This window comes from Penicillium robsamsonii (genome assembly GCF_028829455.1).
Source record: "Penicillium robsamsonii strain IBT 29466 chromosome Unknown utg000003l_segment0_segment0, whole genome shotgun sequence".
Taxonomy (NCBI): Eukaryota; Fungi; Ascomycota; class Eurotiomycetes; order Eurotiales; family Aspergillaceae; genus Penicillium; species Penicillium robsamsonii.
Genome location: NW_026643221.1, coordinates 3,133,718 through 3,151,654, shown reverse-complemented (window position 1 = coordinate 3,151,654; position 17,937 = coordinate 3,133,718). Strand labels below are relative to the sequence as shown.

At 51.7% G+C, this 17,937-nt stretch overlaps 8 protein-coding genes across 8 annotated transcripts; 4 read left to right on the top strand and 4 right to left on the bottom strand.

The window, feature by feature from the left end:
* Nucleotides 1-299: 299 nt before the first annotated feature.
* Nucleotides 300-1,021, top strand: N7447_005907 (Mg-dependent acid phosphatase; the record flags this gene model as incomplete). Its single annotated transcript, XM_057230169.1, has 2 exons — nt 300-493; nt 574-1,021. The coding sequence occupies 2 exons, from the start codon at nt 300-302 to the stop codon at nt 1,019-1,021; spliced, it is 642 nt and encodes a 213-aa protein (XP_057085259.1).
* A 317-nt stretch (nt 1,022-1,338) lies between these two features.
* Nucleotides 1,339-2,094, top strand: N7447_005906 (transferase hexapeptide domain protein; the record flags this gene model as incomplete). The annotated part of the gene is made up of 1 exon (XM_057230168.1): nt 1,339-2,094. One exon carries the CDS (start codon nt 1,339-1,341, stop codon nt 2,092-2,094), a length of 756 nt encoding a protein of 251 aa, XP_057085258.1.
* Nucleotides 2,095-2,506: 412 nt separating this feature from the next.
* On the bottom strand, nt 2,507-8,628 carry N7447_005905 (putative filament-forming protein (Tpr/p270); the record flags this gene model as incomplete). Its single annotated transcript, XM_057230167.1, has 2 exons — nt 2,507-8,280; nt 8,337-8,628. 2 exons carry the CDS (start codon nt 8,626-8,628, stop codon nt 2,507-2,509), a joined length of 6,066 nt encoding a protein of 2,021 aa, XP_057085257.1.
* A 557-nt stretch (nt 8,629-9,185) lies between these two features.
* On the top strand, nt 9,186-10,067 carry N7447_005904 (transcription factor TFIIE subunit TFA2; the record flags this gene model as incomplete). Its single annotated transcript, XM_057230166.1, has 1 exon — nt 9,186-10,067. One exon carries the CDS (start codon nt 9,186-9,188, stop codon nt 10,065-10,067), a length of 882 nt encoding a protein of 293 aa, XP_057085256.1.
* Nucleotides 10,068-10,671: 604 nt separating this feature from the next.
* Nucleotides 10,672-11,613, bottom strand: N7447_005903 (3,4-dihydroxy-2-butanone-4-phosphate synthase RIB3; the record flags this gene model as incomplete). The annotated part of the gene is made up of 3 exons (XM_057230165.1): nt 10,672-11,188; nt 11,327-11,444; nt 11,550-11,613. The coding sequence occupies 3 exons, from the start codon at nt 11,611-11,613 to the stop codon at nt 10,672-10,674; spliced, it is 699 nt and encodes a 232-aa protein (XP_057085255.1).
* A 389-nt stretch (nt 11,614-12,002) lies between these two features.
* On the bottom strand, nt 12,003-14,056 carry N7447_005902 (uncharacterized protein; the record flags this gene model as incomplete). Its single annotated transcript, XM_057230164.1, has 2 exons — nt 12,003-13,966; nt 14,014-14,056. 2 exons carry the CDS (start codon nt 14,054-14,056, stop codon nt 12,003-12,005), a joined length of 2,007 nt encoding a protein of 668 aa, XP_057085254.1.
* A 623-nt stretch (nt 14,057-14,679) lies between these two features.
* N7447_005901 (uncharacterized protein) lies at nt 14,680-16,336 on the bottom strand (the record flags this gene model as incomplete). The annotated part of the gene is made up of 2 exons (XM_057230163.1): nt 14,680-16,192; nt 16,251-16,336. 2 exons carry the CDS (start codon nt 16,334-16,336, stop codon nt 14,680-14,682), a joined length of 1,599 nt encoding a protein of 532 aa, XP_057085253.1.
* A 742-nt stretch (nt 16,337-17,078) lies between these two features.
* On the top strand, nt 17,079-17,764 carry N7447_005900 (putative ubiquitin conjugating enzyme (UbcK); the record flags this gene model as incomplete). The annotated part of the gene is made up of 3 exons (XM_057230162.1): nt 17,079-17,185; nt 17,275-17,607; nt 17,662-17,764. 3 exons carry the CDS (start codon nt 17,079-17,081, stop codon nt 17,762-17,764), a joined length of 543 nt encoding a protein of 180 aa, XP_057085252.1.
* Nucleotides 17,765-17,937: the final 173 nt, after the last annotated feature.

The window sequence follows — 17,937 nt, the reverse complement described above, 5'->3', positions numbered from 1 at the left end:
TCTGTGGGGTTATCTTCAGCTGGTTCCCGACTGATGATACGATCCGCACAGTAGTCTTTGTCATGATTCCCCAGCCTGTTACTAGGTCGCATCCTGGACATTGCAGATCACTATGTGCCTAGGCACATTCTGTATAAGTGGGTCTGGGATATTCCCTACCTGGTCGCAATCGCTACCCGTAAAGGACCTCACGTGCCATTCTAACCCCGGGTAATCTTCCATTCCTTCCATGGTCCATCTCCTTCTTCAAATCTTCTTTTGATTCTTCGTGTCTTCTTCGCGTATTCTTTGTGCCAAACATGCTCCGAGCCAAGCGCCAAAACACTCAGCCTTTGGAGGATTCCTCTGTGGCCCCCGAAACCTTCACTGACGGTCTCCCACTCCCAAAATTGATCGCTTTTGACCTGGACTACACCTTGTGGCCGTTCTGGGTCGACACACATGTCAGCGCCCCAGTCAAGGCACGTGACAACAACTCGCGCGCAGTCGACCGGTACGACGAATCCTCTGATTGATATTTGATCCTTTTGAAACTACTCCGATTTCTAACCCCGCATTTCTTATCTCAAATAGTTGGGGAGAGTCCTTCGCCTTCTATCCGGCGGTTTCATCCATAGTCTACGCCTGCAAACATCGCTCGATTCCGCTGGCCCTTGCATCTCGAACTCAAACCCCTGATCTCGCGCGCGACATGCTCAAATCCTTGCATATCATCCCCACTTTCTCCGATAACCCCGCTGCGAACGCAAAGACCATCCGTGCCCTCGATTACTTTGATTTTATCCAGATCTACCCCGGGAATAAGACGTCGCATTTCTCTAAAATCCAACAGACGAGTGGTGTTGCTTATGAGGACATGCTGTTCTTCGATGATGAGGCGCGGAACCGGAACGTGGAGACGGAGTTGGGCGTCACATTTTGCTTGGTGCGCGATGGGATTACCAGGGATGAGGTCGACCGGGGCGTTAGAGCTTGGAGAAAGCGCAATGGTATCAAGCAAGAGACCGCGGAGGAATCATGAGATCCATGGCAGCCTCATCCAATGGGCTTTACATTTTACATTGGGGGATGTTGCGCTTTAGACTGGGTTTTGGATTTTAGATACCCCGGCTTGTAATACACGACGAATACATTTTCTTATGCTATATCTGAGTCCTTCTATACCAAGAGAAGATCTCAACTTGAAACTGCTTGGTATACTTCGATCTATCCATGGATGGATGGATCCCATGGAGGTGTTTTATGGAGCTGACTAAGAGTCGTACCCCAAAAAGCGATGCGAGCTCCTCATGCTATCATACAACAATCTCCCCAAACACACCAACACAGTCCACCAAAATGGCGACCCTCAAACCTCCAACAAATACCCACCGCTCGTCCTCCTCCTCCCACAGCTCTGGCCCACCAAAAGCCCCCCTAAAAGCCGACCCAACAGCCACAATCGCCGACACCGCCGTCTTCCAAGGTCGGCACACCGTCACCATCGGTGCAGGGACAGTCATCCACCCTCGCGCGAAATTCTACGCATACGAAGGTCCAATCGTCGTTGACGATGGCTGCATAATCTGCGAGAAAGCCGTAATCGGCGCTCCGCCAACCTCATCTCGCTCGCCATCACCGTCCAGACCAACAAGCACAACATACACCGAGTCTGGGACATCGACACCCGAGTCTAGGAAAGAGACATCGACGCGGATCTCATACTTTGTTACTGTTGGTCCATTGGCAACGGTCGAGCCAGGCGCTCATGTTCATTCTTCTGCTACGATCGAGGCTCTGGCAACGATTCGCCGGGGTGCAGATATCGGTGCGCACTCGAAAGTGTGTTCTGGGTGTGAGATTGCCGCTGGCGGGTCAGTCGCTGAGTGGGTTGTTGTCTATGGGCAGGGCCCGGGGATGCGACGGAAGAGAGCTCGGGGTGTGAAGGGGATGAGTCCGGCTGTTGTGGGTGCGGCGCAGGTTGCGCAGACGCCTCTTCCTGGCCCTGCGCCAGCGGGTAAACTTATTGAGGATGCGAGGTTGATGGTTTTGCAGAAGGAGAGGGAGGTACTTGGGAGAATGCTTGTTCCTGCTACTGGGGGGAGAAGGAAGTGATTCCAAGTTGCTTTCTTGTCTTGTTTTGCACTCGCGTCCTTCTATGTCGGACCAGATTTGTTTTCTTGGATAGATTCGTGTCTTCTAACAGCTTATACCCCTGTTTTTGTTTACGGTAATTAGTGTATTGTGGATAGTTACAATGACAATGCACGAGATACTTTGTAATTGAACCTATTAATTGGAACAATTGGAAGTAGCAATAGAAACCCGTAGGAACGCCACACATTCAGTAGATACAAGACAAAAGAAAAGAAACTGCTTTCTGGATAGTAGGTTAAAACATGAATGGCAATGCGCCATATGGCATACGAAGACGTAGATACCCATCCATGAATGGGTCCACATCGCATTTGTCAATGAAATCGAGAATACATTAATGGAATAGAAAAACATAAATGACCATTGCTGCTTAAGCTCCACCACGAGGCTGCGGGCCTCCGCCGCCTCTCTGTCTCTTTCCACCGCTTCCACCCTCGGTGGTTGTATCGGGGCCATCTTCACGAGAGCGCTTGTTGCCCCCGGGAATAAACTGACGGGCCGAAGCATTCAGGTTCCCACGGTTGGCAGTGGGGCTTTGGGCCTGGGCGACGTTGTTTTGATTTTGGTTACCACCGCGACCTTGTCCACCACGGCCGCCGCGACCGCGCTGGAGGCCTGGGCCGCGCTGATTTTGGCTCTGGCCGTGACCTTGACCTTGCTGCTGCTGTTGGTCATGTTGCTGATGGCCGAATTGGGGGCCACCACCACGTCCGCCGCGTCCACCTCGTGCAATCGGAAGCCCGGATTGAAGAGCTCGCATTAGACCAGGGGGGTTTCCAGCGGGAGGTTTGGTGGGGAGAGAAGAGCCCTGCTGGTTTTTATCAGGTTGCTGAACTTGCCCGAACGGATTGGCTGGGGCTGTAGACTGTGCCTCGCCTTGCTGGGGGGCAGCAGGTTCGGAAGGCGCAGTGGCTGGAGCGGCCTGCTGCGTTGTCACATTTGGAGCTGCTGTCACAGGGACAGCGGCAGGAACAGAGGCAGCAGCAGGGGTTGTAGTAGCGACGGGCGCCGGTGGGGCTGTAACTGGGGCTTGTGGCGCCGCTAGAGTTGGAGGGGGACCAGCGGGTTGGACTGGCATTGCTGGTACCGGGGGCTTCGCAGCCGGAACAGCGACCGGTGCAGGCCGGGCAGTCTTCGCAATTTCCCATACTTCCACGACAGGCTTTTGCGGAGTTTCCGTCGCAGCCTTTGATACCACATCAATTTTGGCATTCGCAGTCCGGAATCTGGTGTCAAGCATGCTGAGGCGGGCAGCTGTTTTCTTTTCGACAAGTTCGACCGCTGAGTTGACCTTCTCCTTAATTTCATTCTCATGGGCCTTGAGCAAGGAATCCCTTTCTTCGGTCGACTTTTGTTGTAGTGCAGCCAATGCGGCTTCATTGGTACCGGAGGAGGCTTGGGCTTCTTGTTGTAACTTTTGTTGCTCGCGCGCCACTTGACCACGAATGTTGTTACGAACAATCGTGCGAATAGTCTCATGCTTCGCGACCAACTCCCTTGCTTGAGCATCTGTCAACTCGGGAATGGTAAACCCGGCAAGCTCAAACGTCTTTGACGGTGTTGCAGGGGTTGCATCTGGGCCAGCACCTGGTGTTCCAGGAATGGTTTGCTCACTGGCGGAAATTTTCTCAAGTTCTTGACGATGAGCAGCCTTGACCTCGTTCAGCTTAGTATTGTACATATCCTTAAGGCGGTCGGTGCGTTCCTTGATCTTAGCATCTTGTTCGCTAGCTTGTGTTGCCAGCAGTCCATCCTTCTCGGCAAGAGCTGCCTCGAGCCGCTGGATCTTCTGCTCAAGCTCTTGTATCTTTTGAGCGTCACCAGGACCAGGGACTGTGACGGTCGCAGTTGGGAATTGTGAAGCCGGAGTAGCGTTGACGGGGGCTTCTTCGCCTGCAGCTGTAGATACAGCTGGTGCTGGTGCTGGAGTAGGTGCCATATTGGCTGGCGCCTCTGCCGCCTTGATCTTCAATGCCTCCAATTCGTTCTTTGTAGTCTGAAGTTCGGCTTGGATGACCTCCTTCTCCTGCAATACCACATTAAGCTCGTCTTGCTTGGCCTTGACACGAGCGCTAAGATCCTTAGAGCGTGCCTTGAATTGCTCTGTGAGCTTAGATCGCAATTCGTGCGCACGTTCATCGGAATGCTGCTTGAGCTGCTCTGGGAATTCCGCGATTTGAGCCTGAAGTGCCTCCATCTGGGTCTGGAGAGCTTCCCGCGCGGACACAGCCTCGGTCTTTTCGTTCTCGAGGTTGGTGAGCTTTTCCTTCAGCTCTTGCATTTCAGTGGGATCGACACGGTCGTACTTTTGAAGGATGTTCTGAATACGCTGTTGGTATCGGTCGCGATCAGCCTGTAGAAGCTGCATTTCTCCATCCTTGGCTTCACTCTGGCTCTCCAACTCGTGGATTCGGGTCTTGAGGGGTTCGATCTCCTGGACCAGCTCATTCTCGCGGGCGATCTTTTGATCGCGCACGGCCTCAGTTTGCTTCAGTTGGTTTCTGAGAGTAGCGTTGCTTTCGCGGAAAACGTTGAGCTCATTGATAGTCTCCAACAGCTTGTTGTGGTTCAACGCGTTGTGATCGCTGTCAGCCGCAGCACGGCGCTGTTGCTCAAGCTTCAGACGGGTCTCATCAAGCTGAGATTGAGTGTAATCGAGTTGCTGGTTGAGTCGCTTGCTCTCCTGGGTCGAAAGATGGTATTGAACTTCGACAATTTCTTTTTCGCGACGCAAGAACTTGATAACCTCCTGGAGGCCCTCGAGGTTGGGTGCCGCCTGCTCTCCCTCTTGCTCATCGTCCGAAACATTCATTCGGTCACGCTGCAAGGACGAGATCTGGCTAGTGATATTCTCAAGCTGGGTGTGAAGCACGGAATTCTGGTGAATAACCTCCTCCCGACGCTTTTGCAGTTCAGAGAGCTCACCCTCGTAGGTGGCCCGTTGCTCCGCCCAACTTTCCTCCTTCTGAGACAGATCCGTTTTGTAGCCTTCGGATTGAGTTCGCAATTGAGCGATGTCGAGCTTGAGCTGGTTGCTCTCTGCACGAACGACCTGGAGATTCTTCGCTGCCTCGGCGTGCTTAACAAGCTCGGTCTCGTAGTTCTGTTGGGCATGCTTGGCGATTTCGGCCTGCGCATTCAGGTCCTCCTGGTGGTACTGTGCAGCAGTAACATGGCGTTCATTGTCAGCCTTAAGACGAGTGATTTCCGACTCGAAGTTGGCCTTCTGCTCTTCTAGGCGGCGCATTGCCTCCACTTGCTCTTCGCGGAGATTGGTCATCTCAGTGTTGGAGGCGGACAGTTCAGCTGAGATCTCTTCAATGCGAGTTTCAAGGTCTTGAATCTTAGTGTTCTTCTCCTCCACAAGACGATCGGTCTCTTCACGGTATTGCTCCTGTGTCTCGGTAGCAGACTCCAGACGTTCTTCACTCGCTTGGCTGATTGCCTGGTAGTCTTCAGCCAATTGCTTAGCGTGTTCCAGTTCACCCTTGGCCAATTCCAGGTCGCGTTTCAGTTCGGAAATTTCAATTGAAAGTTCCTGCTCGCGAGAAAGACCGCTTCCTTCAGCAGACTCCTCTCCCGCAGTGAGTCCCTCGGTGGTACCGGCGGACACGCTTGGTCTCGAGTTCAGTACCTGCAGACGCTCTTCGGCACTCTTGAGCTCAACTGCAAGCTCATCCACACGGGACTGCAGGTGATCCCGGGTGGTCTTAGCGGCAACTAGCTCTTCGCGGACTGCACCCAAGCTGGTGACCAGATCATCGATTCGTTTTTGTGATGTCTCCTGCTCATACTCCCGGCGCATGCTAGCCTTCTTAGATTCCTCCACTTCGTCATTGAGCTTGCGCTTTGTCGACTGTAGTTCGGTTTCAAGCGACTCGACGCTGGCTTGGAGTCGGCGTCGGCTCTCAGAGTCGGTGTGTTCACGCTCGTTGAGAATGGTTTGGAGGTTTGCGTTCAATGAGTCTAGACGACTGCGCTCATTCCGCAAATTCTCGGTATCATCAATGAGCCTCTTCTCAATATTCTTCCAAAGATCCTTCTCGGCCTTCAGGTTGGCGTTTTCTCTCTGAAGGCTCTCAACAAGACCCTTGGCCTCCACGAGGTCCTCGGCCGCTTGCTGGGTGCGGAGATCCTGTCGGTTGGCATTTTCGAAGAGAGCAGAATAGCGCTTTTGGATCTCATGATTCTCATTCTTGAGCATAGCGAAGTTACTCTGCAAAAGCTCCGCCCGTTGGGTGGCAGCAGCAAGCTGGCTGCTTGACCGACTGATATCAGACATAAGCTCACTGTTCTTACGGGACAGCTCATTGACCTGCTGGCGCAATGCTTTGTGGTCTGTCATCGTTTCTTCGCGGAAGGTATCGAAATGGGCTTGAACCTTTCGGAGTAACTCAGCGTAGTCGGGCCCTGAGGTTTCCATTCCCTGAGGAGCAGCACCAAGGGGCATGGATTGGGAGAAGACAGACTGGTCGTCGACGGTTGGCTTTCGGTGCATGAGCATACTGCGGAATGTGTCGCGTTCCTTGACGTAACTCTGCATCTGTGCGCTGAGGTTCGCAATCTCGTCACGGTTTGTTTGTGCACGGATCCGCAACTCCTTCAACTCCTCGATATCTGCCTGTCGCGCAATTTCCTTGGCTTGCGCCTCTTCGCCCTCCTGCTTGTCACCAAGTTCTCTCAACATACGTCGGAGAGTGTGATTCTGTTCCTGGAGTTCGTGAAGATCCTTGAAAGTCGTGAGATGCTTGCTGATAAAGCGGCCAGTTTCATTGAGATCCTTCGCCGACTCTTCAACTTCACCCCGAGCGATTCTCTCGAGCTCCTCGCGGTCGTAGTCTTCGCCGTGTTTTGCGACAGCAACCTCCAGAACGAGAACCTTGACTTCCGCACTCAGATCACGAAGTTGCTGGCGTAGAATGTCGCCCTCGCGAGCCAAGCCCTCGACTTGACCTTGCCATTTCCTGGCTTCCTTGATGGCGGTATCCCGTTCCTTCCCAGCCGCTTCGAGGAGAGTAGACATTTCCACAACAGCATGGTCGAGACGAGTTTGCTCTGCTCGTCCCTCTTCAATTTCGGGTCTGGTTGCATCAAGTTCTTGAACCATCTCGTCAACGGTATTGCGGAGTTCCTGACAGGTTCTCTGCTCAGCCGCAAGAGCGGTTCGCATTCTGTCGTACTCGGAGTACATTTGCGTGACATTCATACCACCCTTGCCGCGAGATGCGCGGGGAGAGAATGAGCCAGTAGGAGTGCCAGCACGTATGATGCTTGATCGTAAAGGTGTACTGGGTGCACCTCCATTTAGCGAGAGAGCGGGGCTTGCTGATCTTCCTCTGACAGGTTCAGACTCAAGCTGGGCAACAAGTGCCTCGAGTTCGCCAATTCGGCGCTCCGCGGCTCCCTTGTCGTTGGACTCCGTCTCAAGCTCAACGCGGAGGCGTGAGATTTCCTGTGCCGCGTCATCCTTTGTCTTTTCGACGGCGAGTTGGCATTCTTGAACTCGTTGCTTAGCCGTCTGAGCAGCAGATTCTTGTAGCTCAGCCAATCGGTTGGAGCTGTCGAGTTCGATGCGGAAGGATTCGGTTGCCTGGATAGCCTCCTCTTTCAACTGATGAATCGTAGCCAGAGAGGTTTCGTATCGCTGCTCAGTTTCGTCCAAGCGACTCTTTAGCGAGTTCTCACTTCGACGAAGAGAGTCGATTGTCGAGTTCGCTTCTTCGTTGTCACGCTGAAGCTCCGAGATACGAGCACCCTTTTCCTTGCGGAACTTGATGTATTCAGCGGATTTTGTCTTGAGTTCGGTCTCGAACCATTCGTTGTTCTTTTTGGTGAGATCCAGTTCTTGTTGAAGGCTCTGTTCGCGGAAGCGGGCGCTGGCAGATGCCGCATTGGCATTCTGGAGACTTTGCTCCGCGGTTGAGAGTTCACGTCGTAATTCGATGGTCTTCTTGTGCTGGAGCGAAAGCTCCTCTGCCAATTTGTCATAGGCCGCAGATTTAGATTCGAGCAAGCCCAGTGTGTCTCTGTTGGATGCCTCCAGAGATGAGATCCGCGCTTTCAAGGATGTGGTTTCGGATTCGTTAGACGTGGACGAGGATTTCAGTGTAGAGATCTCTGTCTCGAGTGAGGAACGGGTAGTTTCTATCCAATGTCAGAGAAGAGTCCGTCAGTAATAAAAAGAAAACAGTGATAGGTACCAGCTTCGTGCAGCTTTTTCCTTAGATCTTCGACCTCCGCATGTCCCTTCTCAACGGTGGTTTTCAGAACTTTGACCTTCGACTCATTGCTGCGCACAGCATTCTCAAGCTCTACCTCCAAGCGAAGCTTGTCGGACTTGAGCTCATCAGATTCATGGGCCTTTTTATTGATTGATTCTAAAAGTTGATTGACAAGCTCCACAGTTGGGGCCTGCCGTAAGGTCGTGAGCGTCGATTCGGGGAGCGCATAGTGGGAGGATAGGTATGGTAGTTGAATGGCAGTGTCGGCCATGTTGTCGGCCAGCAACAGCACTGAGCTGCTGTGGCAGAGAAATCAAGAAATATAAGTAAGAGCGGCGGAAGCTAGAGTTGGGTCCTCGAGGACAGGCGCGCCGTGTACTGTTCAGAGACAACTACACACAGCGCTGGGCGAGGGACCTCAGGTCATGACGATGTGAACGAGAGAAACGGATGTCTTCTGGGGGGAGACAACGAAGAATTGAACGAAATGGTAATTGGAAGAAATGGTGGTGAGGTGACTTCACGTCCCAGATCCATTTCCGCGCTTTGGGGTTGCTGAGCTACAACACGTGACATTCTTTGTCTGGCCTTCAATCTTTTACTAGGTACTCTCCTCGAAGACTAACTGCTCGACTAGACTGTCCTCATTCCGTACACAACCCTTTTCAGGTGTATTTCCTTATTTTCTTTCGGACAATACTTCCGGTACCTATGTCAAGCGCCATTTAAACCCTCCAGCTCCATCTGCCTCAAACCGAGTGGCTACCATCTCACCTCTGTTCCATTCTTCTCTTGAGTCTCAGCGATCTCCGATCCTTCGTCGCAACCATGTCGTATCTTCAGAATCAGCTGAAAAGCTTCAACGCTAGTGTCGTGGAGTCGGCAAACCGCATGCCCACACAGCGACGTGTGGTCAGTAACCAACCAGTCTCTGCGAGCAGTTCTCAAGTCCCATCGTCCGCACCGACTCCGTCATCCACCACCGAGATCAAAAAGAAGCGTCATGACCCGGATATCGTCTACTCTCAGCCAGCCAACACAGGCACGGGCAAGGATATTATGACCCAAGTGCTCTTTGCGATCGAGCACATGAAGAACAAGAACGTGCCACTCAAGTTCTCGGATATCATCTCATACCTCTCACTGCAGCATCGCGCACATGATCAAGGCTATGTACAGGCTCTTCGGAGAATTCTGCAAATCCACGAGAAGGTTGAGTTTGACCCGAGCGGTGCGAACGGCGAGGGCACATTCAGGTTCCGACCACCTCACAACATTCGCAACTCAGAGCAACTCCTGAAATACCTCCAAGCCCAGAAAACGGCGGCGGGTATGAGTGTTCGCGAGCTCAGGGAGGGCTGGCCCACCGTCGAAGAGGAAATCAACCAGATGGAGAAGGAGGGAAAACTGCTTGTGACTCGAAACAAGAAGGATGACCATCCCAAAATGGTGTGGCCTAACGACCCGTCCCTAATTGAACACTTCGACGACGAGTTCAAACAAATTTGGGAGAAGATCAAAGTTCCCGATGCGAATATAGTGAAGGAAGAATTGGACAAGTTCGGCATCACACCGACCAACAAGAACAAGGTGCTCGGTCCCCGGGTCATTGCGCCGTCTAAAAAGTCCAAGAAGCCACGCCGAAGTGGTAAGACCACCAACACTCATATGACGGGCATTCTCAGGGACTACTCGCATCTTAAACGGTAAGGGAGTTATTTAGGTTTGCCGCGAGGCTCTCACTTTACTCGTTGCCACACCAGAAGTTGCTTTGATATACTCTTTGCTTTGCATTGCTTTAGCGTTTCGGGAAAATACATGCGGCCTCATTGTCGCCGCATGGAAGCTCATTCATAATTTTTACAGTTGCTTCGACAGCATTGACATTTGTACACTACACGCAGAAAATGATAGATACCCAAATAAACAAGTCAATCGATTCCTTACAACCCTACTACTCACATATACCTAAATAGTCGACCGCTTATGCGGCCTTGTGGTGTTTGGGTAGTCTTTTGGACATTGTTTCCTGCTCGGTTTTATAGGCAACCCAGACGACAGAAAAACGCAGGAAAAAGCATCAAATGTTCGTATGACTGATCCATACGTAACCTTTGATATACCAATGTTCCCCCAGTCAGTCCACCACTCTCTACACTCATACTCCCACCACCGAAGCCACAAGTCTATCCATATGCATCAATTCGTCTAAAAAAAAGGTATCCAAGAGAAGGCGTAGTGATGTACAAGGTACCCAAAGCACACAACCCAACAAAAACACAAAGCAACCCCAAATCAAGCCCAAGCCCATCACTCAATGCTTCCCATTCGCAGCACCACCCTCAGCACGATCCAGGTACTCCACCAAATCCTCAATAGTACACACCTTAATACCCCACTTCTTTCCAAATCGCAAACACCCATCCCGGCGCATCATACCGTTATTCCCCCCAATCTCAGCAACACCCTGAACAACCTCTCCCTCCTCCACAAGCTCGGCAATAACACCAGCAGGCGCCTTGCCAGCAAGCTTACAGAAATCGACCGCAGCCTCGGTGTGGCCCGTTCGCTCGCGCACGCCGCCAGGGCGAGCCTGCAGAGGGATGATATGGCCCGGCCGGCGGAAGGAGTCGATCTGTGCCGTGGGCGAGGCGAGCGTGCGGCAGGTCAGTGCGCGGTCCTCGGCGGAAATTCCTGTCGTCACGGAGTCGTCGCTGGAGTCGATTGTGACTGTGTACGCCGTGCACTTCGGGTCGGCATTCTCGGTTACCATTTGTGGGAGTGCGAGGCGGGTGGCGAGCTCCGGGGTGATCGGGGCGCATATTAAACCGCTGTGTTTTGGGAACGTTAGCGAGGGTTTGCTTATATTGGTGCGTTTTGCCTTTGTAGGTGTGCTATCGCGGTGAGGGAGGATGGGGGTGTGGGGGTTTGTAGTCGTCCCTCGTCGCTGTCTTGGGTGGCGCTCTTACCTTGTATAGCGCACCAGGAAGGCCATCTGGGCGGCTGTGACTGACTCGGCGGCGATGATTAGGTCACCTTCGTTTTCGCGGTCTTGCGAATCCAGGACGATGATGAATTCGCCATTCTCTGTTGTAGGTCTTCCGTCAGTCGTTTGGTCGGGTCGGAAGGCGCCGCGAGCGGCTCGATGCTCCTGGTGGTGAAGTCGATCCTTTTTTTGAGAGGATCACTTACTAAATGCTGCAATTGAATCCTCAATTGAGTCGAATTGGTGTGCGATTTCTGTGGGTGAAGGCATTTTGGTTTCTTTTTTGCCCCTCACTGCGGAATTTCGAGGACGAGTAGTGTAAAGTGCACGGGGGTGTAGGAGATATGACTGGGAGGAAAATGAACAATTAATCAAGAGAAGGAATATTCTTGTCTTAGAACCAAGAAAGAAGGAGAAGAAAACTGGAGACTGAGTCACTGGCTGACGAGAATATTAGAAATGCCCGTGATATCGGCGCGGGGGAGCCGAATTGCGGACCGGGCGATTGCTAAGCCTCGGGAGCCCAGACGGGGGCTCCGAGGTCTAGGAATTTCGTTAATTCCGACTTTCCAAATGTTCTATGGATTACTACTCAATTAGAGGTATACTCGTGTTTCTGACACTAGCGATCCATATGCAATAGATATGAAGAAACTATATCAGCCAAGCCCTTGACTCCCCATCCAGCGGACCTCATCCGCCTGCCTCTCAAGCGCGCGGCGCATGTAATCCCCATACCTCTGCTCTCTCTCCCAATCATCACGCCGTCTATGCCGCATCTCTTCGCGTGTAGCCTCATCGACCTCGGCGTGCATAAACACATCATCATCGTCATCAACTTCTTCATGGTCAACCTCCATTTCATAATTCGCAGGAATGGAGAACTTGATACGACCAATGCGCTCTCCAGTCCAGATAAGGAGCTCATCTCCAGTGAGATTCCCACCAGTGGGGAGAATCTTGCGGGCTACCTCGTTATTGGCCGGCGATTGAGATGGCCAGAGCCCACGCGGCTGCTGGTCTTCTTCTGTCTGTGGGGTTGGCTGTCGGCTGCGACGACCGAATGGGATCTGAGGCTGGTCGGTATTGATATTCCACCGTCGGACTTCTAAACGGCCGTTTCGCTCGGTCCATTTGATATTCCCCTCGGCGTCGGAAAAGACGATGCGATTCCCGTGCGACCCCACGGAAAGTAATTTGGAACTCGCGGCGCTTTGGCGGTTGTTGTATTCTGGGTTGAGGGTGGATGTCACGTTCGAGGTGCTTTGGTCTTCTTCCGGTGCTGATTTAAGATTATAGAGTTCCAGGGAGCCTCGTCCGTTATAGTCTCCACATGCCACAACGGAATGTGACTCGGGGTAGGTGGAGTCTGAGAAGACGGGGAATCGAGGCGCCGGTACTGAGGTAAGACCACATAGTCGGCCGCCGGAATGAACTGTGGTCTGTAGCCGAGGGAAGTAGCGGCGGTCATAGCATAAGATGCTGGGGAAGCGCCCTGCAACGAGAATGATATTCACATGAGGAGCTGGCGGGTGCAGGATTGAAAGAGGGCCAGGTTGGAAGAGTGGCGCGTAGTTGGCTCCTGTATCTGACGGTCCCGGACTGCGAATACGAGTGGGTGGCTGTCCATTAGATTGGAGTTGGAACAAGGGCGAATCAGAGTGGGAAAAAATGCCCAGCTTGGGAGCATATGGGCTAGCCACCTGCTCGCATCGCGAGCTGATTGCCTCTTCTTCCTCCACGGCTGACAGTCTGGAATCGTAGAGCTGCAGACTGAGCGTAGTAGCTAGTGTCAAGGGCACGGAGTAATCTGTCTCCTGGGAAAGGGCGAAAATCGACCAGGGATAACGCTGCTGCGAAATCACTTTTAATGTCTCCAGGTCAACCTCGTTAAGGACATTCCCAACTGCCAGGTAGGCTCTTTGTCGCAGAGAATCCACGCTCACTCCCTCGCCCAGATTTATAAAGTCCAATGAAGATTTGGAGGGGGAATGATCCCGACGACCAGACAGATTGGTCATGAGAATTCCAGGCTCACTGACCCCAAGGATCCTGCCTTTACTTGCTTGGGAATCAGCTGAGTGGGAGTGATTGAGATCCCAGATGCAGACGCTACCATCTTCAAGCGGGGCAACGATCTTGTTTTGCCTGGCTGAGCTCCAGTCTTTGAGCAGTCCCATGCCTTTGACCTCATAGGGTTGCCCTCGTTTCCCTTCACCCTTGCGGATTGAGGGCTGTTCAACCCATGATAGTGATATGGGGCCGTGACGAGCAATATATTCCGAATACCAGTCCACATGCTCCCCCTCAGCCGACGAGTCCCATTCCGCTGCTGCCCTCACCCTCTCACTCGCAGATAGTCCCTGGGTATCATCGGAATCACCGTTCGCCGGCGGGGCAGAAGGCTGAATGATATCGCGCAGCGATTCCTGTCCTAGGGTCGTCAATGGAACAGTCGCGTCGGTAATCACACTCTCCGAGGGTCTGGCAGCGGAGCGGGCAGCCTGTCGAGCAGCCAATGACTGGTCATAACAGTGTAATTTCCATTGATTATTATCACGGGCGAGTTCAAAGAACGTTTTGGAGACGCATTGAAGTTGGACCTTTTCTCGTGGAGCGAGGTCTATCACTTTATCAGTTCTGCGGGGAACCTAGGTCCGGGGAGCTTACGGTCGATGATTTTGGACAAAATCTCTACCGGCAGCTTATCCATGGAGAAGGATCAACCGCATGGCAGTTTAAGGAGGGGAAAGGCCTCTTTGCACAAAATTCTAGACTTTTTTTTGGTCGGCTTTTCCCCGCGATCTGCGCTCCAGACTGTCACGTGGATGCATGGGATTAAGGGTCTAGGCAAGAGGGTATAAAACCCGTTCAATGTTTACTTTTGTATGGGTTGACTTAAAAACAGGTTCGGGGGACTTTTCCGGGGATCCACCGGTATAGAACCACTCCGAAGAACATTCGGATATGTTCTATATGCTCCATCCGCTTTGGATTGGATTAGATTCAATGTTACCATGCAGGTACTCCACATGGTTGGACTCTTTGAATATTCAATGTTCGATATCACATGTCCATGGATATATGAAGTACATTTTAACGCTGGGAGAAAAAGACATCAACATAGTTTAGATATATAGAATCTATGAATTTATATGCATGTTAGAGATAGAAATTTGAATGATATGAGGTGTTCTTTTCCTACAGCCAAACTCCAGCCTGGCCCAATTTTCCCCACCATCAATCAGTCATGACTCGTACATTTGAAGAGTTATGTAGGCAAACATAAGAAAGCGTAAAAAAGAAATAGATGGCAATCCACAGAGGCAGGTACCTCTACTCATCCGGTCTGAAGAGGGCATCCTTGCAGAGGATCGCTACCTTCTTGAAGAAACGTCGCCATTCAAGCGGATCACCTTTGATTTTTACGAATTCCACTTCAAACAAACCCTCTGAAACACACTCAATGAGCACTTTACCTTGGAGTGGACACATCCTACCATCCTTGGCAATCACCCGAATCATGGCAGAAGTATCTCCAGCACCAACAGCAGGGACACTCGGAACTGGAACCCCCAGTCGGTGAAAGGCCTCACAGATGAGAGGCACGAGAAGCTTGAGCTCCCATGCGGAATAGAAACGTGTCATTGAACGTGAGGGGATAATATCCTGGAACTTTTGTGCGTTTTGGGTTCGACTCACAGGCACCGAAGGCTGCTGTGAGAACTGTGACATAGAAGGCTCATCTTCGAGATGGCCGGCCATCGCTGCATCCTGAGATGCAAACTTCTTCCCAAAGGGCTGGGTTGAAGAAAAGACATCCCCGTTCTGTGGACTGTCCCAGTCCATCAACATGCCACCGCCCAACATCTCTGGTTGCGTGGAGGAGAACCCTGCATTTGAACCCCCGTCATCCATGTCCATGGGGTCAAAGCTGCGACTTGACCCCTTCCCCGATTGGGAAAGAGGATCTTGGCTGAAGTCGATATGAAGGGATTCAAACATCGAAGTGGCAAGATTAATCGGATCTCTCAACCTGCCATCGGTAGAGAGGTATTTGTTTGCACGGGTGTACCAAGGATGCCTTCGGACATCCTCCAGCGAGAATCGCTTTTCGGGGTCCACTGTCAACATGCCACGCAATAGTGATAATGTAGCGGGTGGTAACTTCTTCCACAGCTCATCGGTAGTCCGCGCCTTTGTCGCAACATATTCGTGGTACTCGAAGCTATCGTCTGTCGGGCTATCCCACGGCGTATTTCCGGCCAACAGGACGAAAAGCACGATGCCACAAGACCAAATGTCAACTAGGTCCGGATGATATCCAGCTCCTTTGTTCTGACCACGGGTACTGCTGCTAATTACCTCAGGGGCAATATATGGGGGACTGCCACAAAATGTGGTTGAGAGTTTGCGCGTTCCCTTGTATTCGAACAGCGCCGCCAAACCAAAATCCGCGATCTTGAGATTCCCATCGCCCGTCAAAAGCATGTTTTCGGGCTTGATATCGCGATGACCGACGCCCTTGGAGTGCATAAAGCTCACAGCACTGACAAGCTGCGAGAAATAGACATGGGCGACATCCTCGCCTACACCCTCGTCAGCCTCGATCTTATCGAAAAGATCCCCGCCTTCGGCCAACTCCATCGCGATCCAACGCCACACCTCGTCCTCGCCAGTCTGATAGAAACTGATAATATTTCCATGACCCGAGACATGTCTATGTACCGTGACTTCCAGTTGTAATTGTCTTGCGCTGATCTTCCCATGTCGAGCGGCGTAATCTTTGTGGATGTACTTGACGGCGAAGACAGGATTGTCCGAATCCAACGGGCAGGCTTTCTTGATGCTAGATGGATCAAACAGAGTCAGATCTGGATACGCCATACCATGGGCCTTGTTCTTACCATGCATAGGCACCTTGGCCGATGGTCTTGGACACGATTCGAAACGGCACATCGTTCGGGAGTGGGGCTAGCTGCGAATGCTGCATTTCGAGGAAGATCAGAACGTTCAGTGAATGCGATTGAATGTAATGGGGAGATACACGAAGAGACAGGATATAAATTAAGATTAAAACGGCATACCGAGTGGAAAACAAGGCTGAGATGTCGCGTCGAAGCAAGGGTAGCGAAACGCGGGACAAGACGCGGACCACTTTATCCTAATCAGGTAGTCGGTTGATAAAGACACAATACAAAGCCCGGGGGATAGCCTGACTACCTTTCATGGGGATGTCTACTACTTCATATACAACTATATACTCTATTATTATTGTATGGAATTAATACCTTGAAACGGCAGACCCGCAGTTCATTTGTCGACGATCGCACTAAATTTGCCAGATCTATTTAATTCAAATGTTATATTTTGAATTGTATTTCTTCTTAAAGTTGAATATGAATTCAATACATATCTTCTCGTATAAATATGACAATTTCTTTCACTGGGATGGCCTAAGTAAATTCAAGCGGGGTTCTCGCGTTGCCCGGGGTGTTCAAGGACCCGAGTAAACAAAACTTCTATTTTTCCTCTTTGTTCACTTTGTTCGCCTCATAAATCCCCTTTTCCCAATCCCTCCATTCTAAATATTCGTTACCTCAGATCCTCCGTGGGTCCTCGTTACGCATCCGGCGTCATTCCAAACCCTCGTGTTACTGTCACTAGCATTCCAGGAATCCACAGACTTCATCTTGCTATTTCCTAAGCACGACTGTCTCACCTCCCACTCCACAATGGACTACAGCATGGAAGATACGCAGAACTCAGCGCCCGAGGCGCAGCAGGCCAACAAGTTGAACTCATCCGGTCAAAAAAGCGACACCCAGAGCGTGACCAAACGGTTCGTCCCCCTCACCTACAAACAGCTCCACAATTTCGTTTGCTACTTGAGATTACACTTAGCTAACCTGGTCTCTTTTATTCGTACAGCCTGCAAGCCGAGCTTATGCAACTCATGCTCTCCCCCTCGCCCGGTATCTCCGCCTTCCCGGACGCAGACGGCAATCTCCTCTCGTGGACAGCAACAATCACCGGTCCGACCGAGACACCCTACGAGGGCCTCACACTGAAACTTTCCTTCGCATTTCCCAACAACTACCCCTACTCGCCCCCAACAGTCCTATTCAAGACTCCAATCTACCACCCTAACGTCGACTTCTCCGGCCGCATCTGTCTCGACATCCTCAAGGACAAGTGGAGCGCCGTCTACAACGTCTCGAGTGTTTTGCTCAGCTTGCAAAGCTTGTTGGGTGAACCTAACAAGTAAGCATTTACTCACCTCCTCCGTGCCTTCCACCAGCGCTAACATTGACCCAGTGCGAGCCCCCTGAACGCCCAAGCCGCCGAGCTTTGGGACTCGGACCAGGCGGAATTCAAGCGCCATGTTCTCGCACGTCATCAAGACCTGGACGATGAATAGATCGTTGGATTGGATATCTTTTCTTTTTTTTTTTCATTCTGCATCGGCGTCGGTTGGCTCGGTCGTCCACTTATGGACGCTGGGATCGTGCTGTAAATGCATAACGGGCCTGGTTTGGGCCTGGGAGTTTCTGGTTTGTTTGGTTATGCACCTTTGTCTCTATCATTACTACT